Genomic DNA, 10,526 nt, shown 5'->3' with positions numbered 1-10,526 from the left:
TGTGTGATTTTGATCTAATCCTCCCTTCACCAAAATACTTTAATGCTTTAATTTAAGTTGCCTATAACTTTCAAAATATGCATCTTATAATGCTTTTGTAGCTCTGCACATTGTCCTCCCAGCTCTAGAATAGTATCCTCGTTCTGATCCTTCAGATCTGCAGGGCCTCTGTATTAAAAGATGCAAAAACAGAGACATGGAAAAACCTACGAGGTGTCTCGGGTTGGCTAAACGGGGAAAAAGCACACATGAATGACACTTTTTTTGCAAGAGTACTATTGTAAGTGTGTCCTGTGTTAAAAACTGGCTACATTTGCAGCTGGATAAACACATACACATACTTGGCTTGTAGTGGTAGAAAAGTTCCTCCCCATTTAAAATGCTGTCCAAATTCAGTGAATACATGTAGATTATATACTAGATTGATGAGTCCTGGTAGATGCCACCTGATTGGTCAGTGACCTTGATTGTTGATTGACAGCACCTGTGAGAAATGAGCCAGAAGGCAGTATGTTGAGTGGTGTGGAGTATAAAAGCAGCTTCTTCAGTTTGCTCTAGCATGAGCCACTCTTTCCATCAACACACAGTCTAATTGTAAAATCCAGCATTTACAATTTCCTGCTTCAAAATGGGTATGTTTTTAACTTTGTGTTCTTGTATTTGCTGAGGGCTTGAGTGTATAGCTCATGTTCAGATTGAATAATACATGTGTTTCTGTTCTGATGTGTTCTCATTGGAATCATGTATTTCTTGTTTTAGTGTCAAAGAAAGTGTTGATTGTGTATGCACACCAGAGCTCTGGCTCCTTCAACTCTGCAGCCAAAGACGCTGCGGTGGAAGTTTTAACTGCTAAGGGCTGCGCAGTAGAAGTATCTGACCTGTATGCCATGACGTTTAAGGCCACTGCTACAGCTGAGGACATCACTGGTAAATACCTCACTGAAAATAAATAGTTTAGCTTTCAAATTGGTCTTCAGACTCAAACATTTATTTTCCCTGCAGGGGAAGTTAAGAATGCAGAGCACTTCTGTTACGGAGAGGAGACCAAACTGGCATGGGAGGCGGGAAAGCTTACTGCTGATATCACTGAAGAACAACGCAAACTCACTGAGGCCGACCTCGTCATCTTTCAGGTAGAGCCAGAATGAAAATGTGTTATTCTTTTAAGCCATGCCTCTGTTATGAACTAACCTTAGCCCTACTTCTCAGTTCCCCGTGTACTGGTTCACTGTTCCTGCCATCATGAAGGGCTGGATGGACCGGGTGCTCACACTGGGCTTTGCCTTCACCCACGAGAAGCGCTACAGCCAGGGAATCTTCAAGGTAACAAAGCAAATCAAGAGGTTTGCCTTATTGTGACTATCTCTCCCTACTTACAGTAGATCTTGTCTTTTTCCACAGGACAAGAAGGCCATGCTCTCCTTCACCACTGGGTCTCAGGAGTCCATGTTCAGTGCAAATGGCATTAATGGAGACATGAATGTCACTCTTTGGCCACTGCAGGTATTTTATTTGGATCAATGATTATCAAAAAGCTGTTCCAGGGGAAACTTATTTATTGTCTGCATCATCACTAATTGTATCTCCCCGTTTCCTCCAGAATGGCATCCTGCACTACTGTGGCTTCCAGGTTCTGGCTCCTCAGATCTTCTGGGCCCCGTCTCACGTTTCCTCTGAGGCACGCGGTACCATGCTGGAGGGCTGGCGCACGCGCATGCAAGGCCTCCTGGGAGAAAACCCACTTGCTTTCACTCCCTTGGACTGCTTTGATGGGGAGAAGGGTTACCAGCTGAAGCCTGAGGTCCATGAGAAACATGCCGCCAAGGAGTTTGGACTGACCGTGGGGACCCACCTGGGCAAGGCCCTGCCACCCAACAACCAGATGAAAGCTGGAGTCTGAAGAATGACTGTTGTTGGTTTTTTATGTTGATAAATAAAAGATGGTTAATATGTTCTGAATTTCTGTTGAATACTTGGAAACGGTATTGTAGTTCAAATGGCTGGGGTTTGCATATACAATAATTAGAGCTAATAAATCAAGTAAAGCACTTCTCAGCTTTTTACTTGTATTTATATAACTGTCGTTTGACTCATTCAACTTTAATGGCAATGCACACAATGTCGCTATGGCAACCGGTTGAATGCAATTTTCTTTAGGCTTACCAATGTTAAGTATTGTGAAACGACGTCCATCAAATGCCGAAACCCGAACAGCAAATGTGTTGTCTCTGTGTCCACTTAACATCAATTCAGACATGAAAAAATTCCATCAGATTAATGATAAAAACCTAGAGGACATTATACAACTTCTGAAATCCTCCTCCTGCTGCCTTGATATTATTCCAACAGGATTTTTCAAAGATGTTTTTCGTTGCATGGCCTCAGAACTACTTCATAGTAAACAAATCTCTTCACTCAGGTATTTTTCCACAGGCCCTGAAAACTGCAGTCATTAAACCGCTCTCAAAAAACAATCTAGATGCTTCAGTAATGAACAATTACAGGCCCATATCAAACCTCCCATTTCTAGGTAAAATCATTGAAAAAGTTGTTTTTCAACAGTTGAGTAATTTCTTGCATTTAAATAGTTGTTTAGATGTGTTCCAGTCAGGCTTTCGTCCAAACCACAGCACTGAGACTGCTCTTGTAAAGGTCTTTAACGACATCCACTTAAACACAGACAGTGGCAGAACTTCAGTGTTAGTATTATTAGATCTCAGTGCTGCGTTTGACACTGTTGACCACAGCATATTACTGGACCGACTGGAAAACTGGGTGTGACTTTCGGAAACAGTTCTAAATTGATTTAAATCCTACTTAAAGGATAGAAACAACTTTGTTTCTATAGGTAAATACACATCTGAGTTGACAAATATGACATGTGGGGTTCCTCAAGGCTCCATCTTGGGGCCTCTTCTCTTTAACATCTACATACTACCACTGGCTCAGATAATGAAGAACAACAAAATAAGTTGCCATAGCTATGCAGATGACACACACATTTACGTAACAATTTCACCAGGAGACTATGCTCCAATTCAAACACTGAGTATGTCACGATCTGTCTTTATGGTGTCTTGTTTGAATCTGTCTGTGGTTCCCTGTCGTTAGTTTCCCTGGTGTGTCTAATGTAACCGATTGTGTTCACCTGGTGTCCCCGTGTTTTCTCCTCCCTCCTCACCTGTGTCTTGTTTGTATGATTAGTCTTGTGTGTATTTAAGTTCTGGTTTTCGTCTCCGGCCGATGCCAGCTCCCCGTGTCCTGTCGGCGTACCGGCCGACTCCAGCACCTCGTCTCCTGCTGGCTCTCCAGCCGACGCCAGCTCCCAGAGTCCTGTCAGCATACCGGCCGACTCCAGCACCTCGTCTCCTGATGGCTCCAGTCCCCTCTCGAGCTCCCTCTCCAGTCTCCTCTCCAGTCCCCTCTCGAGTCCCCTCTCGAGTCCCCTGTCGAGTCCCCTCTCCAGTTCCCTCTCAGGTACCCTCTCGAGTCCCTTCTCGAGTTCCCTCTCAAATCCCCTCTCCAGTCCCCTCTCGAGTCCCCTCTCGAGCTCCCTCTCGAGTCTCCTCTCCAGTCCCCTCTCGAGTTCCCTCTCAAGTTCCTTCTCGAGTCTCCTCTCGAGTCTCCTCTCGAGTCTCCTCTCGAGTTCCCTCTCCAGTTCCCTCTCGAGTCCCCTCTCGAGCTCCCTCTCGAGTCCCCTCTCGAGTCCCCTCTCGAGCTCCCTCTCGAGTCTCCTCTCCAGTCCCGTCTCGAGCTCCCTCTCGAGTCTCCTCTCCAGTCCCCTCTCGAGTCTCCTCTCCAGTCCCCTCTCGAGTCCCCTCTCGAGCTCCCTCTCGAGTCTCCTCTCCAGTCCCCTCTCGAGTTCCCTCTCAAGTTCCTTCTCCAGTCCCCTCTCGAGCTCCCTCTCGAGTCCCCTGTCGAGTCCCCTGTCGAGTTCCCTCTCGAGTCCCTTCTCGAGTTCCCTCTCAAATCCCCTCTCCAGTCCCCTCTCGAGTCCCCTCTCGAGCTCCCTCTCGAGTCTCCTCTCCAGTCCCCTCTCGAGTCTCCTCTCCAGTCCCCTCTCGAGTCCCCTCTCGAGTTCCCTCTCAAGTTCCTTCTCGAGTCTCCTCTCGAGTCACCTCTCGAGTTTTCTCTCGAGTCCCCTCTCGAGTACCATTGGAGGTTCCGCTGGGGGTCCTGCCAACCCTTTGTCCTGTCCCGTTGGAGGTCCCGCCATCTACTCTTCTGCCGGGGGTCCTGCCAGCTCCTTGTCCTGTCTCGTTGGAGGCCCCGCCGACTACTCTCCTGCCGGGGGTCCTGCCAACCCTATGTCCTGTCCCGTTGGAGGTCCCGCCGTCTACTCTCCTGCCGGGGTTCCTGCCAGTCCTATGTCCTGTGCCGTTGGAGGCCCCACCGACTACTCTCCTGCCGGGGGTTCTGCCAACCCTGTGTCCTGTCTCGTTGGAGGCCCCGCCGACTACTCTCCTGCCGGGGGTCCTGCCAACCCTTTGTCCTGTCTCGTTGGAGGTCCCGCCGTCAACTCTCCTGCCGGGGGTCCTGCCAACCCTTTGTCCTGTCTCGTTGGAGGTCCCGCCGTCAACTCTCCTGCCGGGGGTCCTGCCGGTCCTGTGTCCTGTGCCGTTGGAGGCCCCGCCGACTACTCTTCTACCGGGGGTCCTGCCAACCCTGTGTCCTGTCTCGTTGGAGGCCCCGCCGACTACTCTCCTGCCGGGGGTCCTGCCAACCCTTTGTCCTGTCTCGTTGGAGGTCCCGCCGTCAACTCTCCTGCCGGGGGTCCTGCCAACCCTTTGTCCTGTCTCGTTGGAGGTCCCGCCGTCAACTCTCCTGCCGGGGGTACTGCCGGTCCTGTGTCCTGTGCCGTTGGAGGCCCCGCCGACTACTCTTCTACCGGGGGTCCTGCCAACCCTGTGTCCTGTCTCGTTGGAGGCCCCGCCGACTACTCTCCTGCCGGGGGTCCTGCCAACCCTTTGTCCTGTCTCGTTGGAGGTCCCGCCGTCAACTCTCCTGCCGGGGGTCCTGCCAACCCTTTGTCCTGTCTCGTTGGAGGTCCCGCCGTCAACTCTCCTGCCGGGGGTCCTGCCGGTCCTGTGTCCTGTGCCGTTGGAGGCCCCGCCGACTACTCTTCTACCGGGGGTCCTGCCATATAAATAAATAATAATATATAACACTGTCGTTTGACTCATTCAGCTTTAATTGCAATGCACACAACATGTCGCTATGGCAACCGGTTGTATGCAATTTTCTTTAGGCTTACCAATGTTAAGTATTGTGAAACGACGTCCATCAAACTCCAGTTGGGAAAGATTTCACTGATTGCTAAACTTGGAGTCAAGCTGACTATTCACTGAAGTTTCTCAGGTTAATTCTGTGGTCAAGAGATTAGTCGAACCGCATAATCCTGCTTTATCCGACCATTTCTTAGTAACTTTTGAAGTACTATTACGAGACTACAAAGCATTAGTCAAAAGCTCTTGCAACAGAAACCTATCTGTTAGTGCTATAGCCACATTTAAGGAAGAGATTCCACCAATACTTAACTCGATGGCATGTCTGCATGTAAGGGAGGAAATGTATACAAAATGTACACCACCCCAAATTGATCATGTTTATAGTGCTACAGATGCGCTGCGAATAAAATTAGACTCTGTTGCTCCTTTGAAAAAGTAGAAAATAAAACAACATAGATTAGCTCCATGGCATAATGCCGAAATCTGCAAAATAAAGCAAAATACTAGACAACTTGAAAGGATATGGCGTTCCAATAAACTTGAATCTCGTTTAATTTGGCATATTACTCTCAATGAATATAAGAAAGCACTGCGTAAAGCGAGAGCAGCCTACTACTCTTCATTAATAGATAAGTATAAGAATAATGCAAGATTTCTTTTCAGCACTGTAGCCAGGCTGACAGAGAGCCACAGCTCCATTGAGCCTTCTATTCCCATAGCACTCGGTAGCAATGATTTTATGTGCTTTTTTAACGATAAAATTGTTACTCTTAGAAACAAAATGAATGACCTCTTGCCTTTGACCAGTATAGTGTTATCAACAGCTCCCGGAAACGTAAGTTCTAATATTACACTAGATAGTAAACTAGAATGCTTTTCAGCCATTAACCTTGAACAATTACATTCAATGATTCTCTCTTCTAAACCATCAACGTGCATGTTAGACCCAATTCCAACTAAGCTGTTGAAGGAAGTTTTTCCATTAATTAGCACTTCTTTATTAAATATTATGAATATGTCTTTATTATCAGGCTATGTTCCACAATCATGCAAAGTAGCAGTGATAAAACCGCTTCTTAAAAAGCACAACCTCGATCCAGAGGTTTTAGCCAACTATAGACCTATTTCTAATCTTCCGTTCCTCTCAAAAATTCTTGAGAAAGCGGTCGCAAAACAGCTGTGTGATTACTTAAAAAACAATGATTTATCTGAAGAGTTTCAGTCTGGCTTTAGAACACATCATAGCACAGAGACAGCTCTGGTTAAAGTCACAAATGACATTCTAATAGCCTCAGACAAGGGACTTGTCTCTATTCTTGTTTTTGCTCGATCTCAGTGCTGCATTTGATACTATCGACCATGATATCCTATTGCAAAGACTAGATCACTTAGTTGGCATACAGGGAACTGCTTTAGGCTGGTTTAGGTCCTATCTATCTGAACGCTCTCAGTTTGTACGTGTTAACGATGAATCTTCCACGCAAACCAAAGTTAGCCATGGAGTGCCACAGGGCTCAGTGCTCGGTCCTATTTTGTTCACATTATATATGCTTCCGTTAGGCAATATTATAAGGAATCATTCTGTAAACTTTCATTGTGATGCGGATAATACTCAACTATATTTATCAATCAAGCCTGATGAAATTAATCATCTAAATAAAATTCAAGACTGCCTCAAGGACTTAAAAATGTGGATGACCTTAAACTTTTTGATGTTAAACACGACAAAAACTGAAGTTATTGTACTCTGCCCGAAGAATCTACGAAACAAATTATCTAAAGATATACTAACTATGGATGGCATTAATTTGGCCTCCAGTGAGACTGTAAGGAATCGTGGTGTTATATTTGATCAGGATTTATCCTTTAATGCCCACATAAAATCAATTTCAAGGACCGCCTACTTCTATCTACGTAACATTGCAAAAATCAGGCATATCTTGCCTCAAAATGATGCAGAGAAACAATTCCATGCATTTGTTACTTCAAGGCTGGATTATTGTAACTCTTTATTATCAGGGAGTACCAATAAGTCAGTCAAGTCGCTTCAGCTGATTCAAAATGCTGCGGCTCATGTACTAACCAGAGTTAGGAAAAGGGACCACATTACTGCTGTTCTGGCTGCCTTACACTGGCTCCCTATAGAACACAGGATAGCATTTAAAATTCTTCTTCTCGCCTACAAAGCCCTTAATGGGCAGGCACCATCTTACCTTAAAGAACTCATTATACCCTACTGTCCTACTAGGGCATTGCGTTCCAAGAATGCAGGGTTCTTGGTTGTTCCTAGAGTCTCTAAAAGTACAATGGGAGCCAGAGCCTTTTCTTATCAAGCTCCACATTTGTGGAATCAGCTTCCAGTTTGTGTTCGGGCGGCAGACACCCTATCCATTTTTAAGAGTGCGCTTAAGACCTTCCTTTTTGATAAAGCTTATAGTTAGGGCTGATTAGATTCAGCCCCTAGTTTTGCTGATATAGGCTTAGTTTGTCAGGGGACATCTTACTTCTTCCTTCTCTCTGTCTATACCTGTGTACTCTCATGTTCCGATTAACCCAGCTTCCCCAAATTTCTTTCTTTTTGGTGTCGATATACGCCGGGATCCGGAGTCATGGATGATCCTGCGGTCCTGTGTCCTGGATCGCGAGCCCTGGATCGCGAGTCGTGGCTGCGGTCCTGGATCATCGGTCCTGGATGGATATCCTCGTGGATTCATCTTCCTATTATACACACATGCATTTCCAAACATTTGGACTACCTATGTTGCAAATGTATTATCTTTTCGATTTACACACGGCATCTATTGCACGTCTGTCCATCCTGGGAGAGGGATCCCTCCTCTGTTGCTCTCCCTGAGGTTTCTCCCATATTCCCTTTAAACTGTGGGTTTTCTCCGGAAGTGTTTCCTTGTACGATGTGAGGGTCTAAGGACAGAGGGTCTAAGGAAAGAGGGTGTCGCATTGTCATTCCGATATTCTGTACAAACTGTGAAGTCCACTGAGACAAATGCAACATTTGTGATATTGGGCTATAAATAAACATTGATTAACGAAATTGATCTGTAACCCCTTTAAACACTTAGTCTGTCAACCCTGTGTGATTTTGATCTAATCCTCCCTTCACCAAAATACTTTAATGCTTTCATTTAAGTTGCCTATAACTTTCAAAATATGCATCTTATAATGCTTTTGTAGCTCTGCACATTGTCCTCCCAGCTCTAGAATAGTATCCTCGTTCTGATCCTTCAGATCTGCAGGGCCTCTGTATTAACAGATGCGAAAACAGAGACATGGAAAAACCTACGCGGTGTCTCGGGTTGGCTAAACGGGGAAAAAGCACACATGAATGACACTTTTTTTGCAAGAGTACTATTGTAAGTGTGTCCTGTGTTAAAAACTGGCTAAATCTGCAGCTGGATAAACACATACACATACTTGGCTTGTAGTTGTAGAAAGGTTCCTCCCCATATGAAATGCTGTCCAAATTCAGTGAATACATGTAGATTAGATACTAGATTGATGAGTCCTGGAAGTTGCCATCTGATTGGTCAGTGAGCTTGATTGTTGATTGACAGCACCTGTGAGAAATGAGCCAGAAGGCAGTATGTTGAGTGGTGTGGAGTATAAAAGCAGCTTCTTCAGTTTGCTCTAGCATGAGCCACTCTTTCCATCAACACACAGTCTAATTGTAAAATCCAGCATTTACAATTTCCTGCTTCAAAATGGGTATGTTTTTAACTTTGTGTTCTTGTATTTGCTGAGGGCTTGAGTGTATAGCTCATGTTCAGATTGAATCTAATACATGTGTTTCTGTTCTGATGTGTTCTCATTGGAATCATGTGTTTCTTGTTTTAGTGTCAAAGAAAGTGTTGATTGTGTATGCACACCAGAGCTCTGGCTCCTTCAACTCTGCAGCCAAAGACGCTGCGGTGGAAGTTTTAACTGCTAAGGGCTACGCAGTAGAAGTATCTGACCTGTATGCCATGACGTTTAAGGCCACTGCTACAGCTGAGGACATCACTGGTAAATACCTCACTGAAAATAAATAGTTTAGCTTTCAAATTGGTCTTCAGACTCGCAAACATTTATTTTCCCTGCAGGAGAAGTTAAGAATTCAGATCACTTCTGTTACGGAGAGGAGACCAAACTGGCATGGGAGGCGGGAACGCTTACTGCTGATATCACTGAAGAACAACGCAAACTCACTGAGGCCGACCTCGTCATTTTTCAGGTAGAGCCAGAATGAAAATGTGTTATTCTTTTAAGCCATGCCTCTGTTATGAACTAACCTTAGCCCTACTTCTCAGTTCCCCATGTACTGGTTCACTGTTCCTGCCATCATGAAGGGCTGGATGGACCGGGTGCTCACACTGGGCTTTGCCTTCACCCACGAGAAGCGCTACAGCCAGGGAATCTTCAAGGTAACAAAGCAAATCAAGAGGTTTGCCTTATTGTGACTATCTCTCCCTACTTACAGTAGATCTTGTCTTTTTCCACAGGACAAGAAGGCCATGCTCTCCTTCACCACTGGGTCTCAGGAGTCCATGTTCAGTGCAAATGGCATTAATGGAGACATGAATGTCACTCTTTGGCCACTGCAGGTATTTTATTTGGATCAATGATTATCAAAAAGCTGTTCCAGGGGAAACTTATTTATTGTCTGCATCATCACTAATTGTATCTCCCCGTTTCCTCCAGAATGGCATCCTGCACTACTGTGGCTTCCAGGTTCTGGCTCCTCAGATCTTCTGGGCCCCGTCTCACGTTTCCTCTGAGGCACGCGGTACCATGCTGGAGGGCTGGCGCACGCGCATGCAAGGCCTCCTGGGAGAAAACCCACTTGCTTTCACTCCCTTGGACTGCTTTGATGGGGAGAAGGGTTACCAGCTGAAGCCTGAGGTCCATGAGAAACATGCCGCCAAGGAGTTTGGACTGACCGTGGGGACCCACCTGGGCAAGGCCCTGCCACCCAACAACCAGATGAAAGCTGGAGTCTGAAGAATGAATGACTGTTGTTGGTTTTTTATGATGATAAATAAAAGATAGTTGATATTTTCTGAATTTCTGTTGAATACTTGGAAACTGTATTGTAGTTCAAATTGCTGGGGTTTGCATATACAATAATTGGAGCCAGTAAAGCACTACTTGTACTTCTCAGCATTTTACTTGTATTTATATAACACTGTTTGACTCCTTCAGCTTTAATGGCAATGCACACAATATGTCGTTATGGCAACCGGTTGTATGCAATTTTCTTTAGGCTTACCAATGTTCAGTATTGTGACACGACGTCCATCAAAC

At 45.5% G+C, this 10,526-nt stretch overlaps 2 protein-coding genes across 2 annotated transcripts; both read left to right on the top strand.

Moving 5' to 3' along the window:
- Positions 1-534: 534 nt before the first annotated feature.
- On the top strand, positions 535-1,959 carry LOC117455405 (ribosyldihydronicotinamide dehydrogenase [quinone]-like). The gene is made up of 6 exons (XM_034094919.2): positions 535-632; positions 760-927; positions 1,003-1,133; positions 1,210-1,323; positions 1,402-1,503; positions 1,601-1,959. Exons 1-6 carry the CDS (start codon positions 629-631, stop codon positions 1,898-1,900), a joined length of 819 nt encoding a protein of 272 aa, XP_033950810.1. The 5' UTR covers positions 535-628; the 3' UTR covers positions 1,901-1,959.
- Positions 1,960-8,855: 6,896 nt separating this feature from the next.
- On the top strand, positions 8,856-10,286 carry LOC117455401 (NAD(P)H dehydrogenase [quinone] 1-like). The gene is made up of 6 exons (XM_034094913.2): positions 8,856-8,951; positions 9,081-9,248; positions 9,326-9,456; positions 9,533-9,646; positions 9,725-9,826; positions 9,924-10,286. Exons 1-6 carry the CDS (start codon positions 8,948-8,950, stop codon positions 10,221-10,223), a joined length of 819 nt encoding a protein of 272 aa, XP_033950804.1. The 5' UTR covers positions 8,856-8,947; the 3' UTR covers positions 10,224-10,286.
- The last annotated feature ends 240 nt before the right edge of the window (positions 10,287-10,526 follow it).

Source organism: Pseudochaenichthys georgianus, chromosome 11 (assembly GCF_902827115.2).
Source record: "Pseudochaenichthys georgianus chromosome 11, fPseGeo1.2, whole genome shotgun sequence".
In the NCBI taxonomy this organism is placed as follows: domain Eukaryota; kingdom Metazoa; phylum Chordata; class Actinopteri; order Perciformes; family Channichthyidae; genus Pseudochaenichthys; species Pseudochaenichthys georgianus.
Note: the sequence above shows the minus strand (reverse complement) of the source record. Positions and strands in the feature narration are given on the sequence as shown.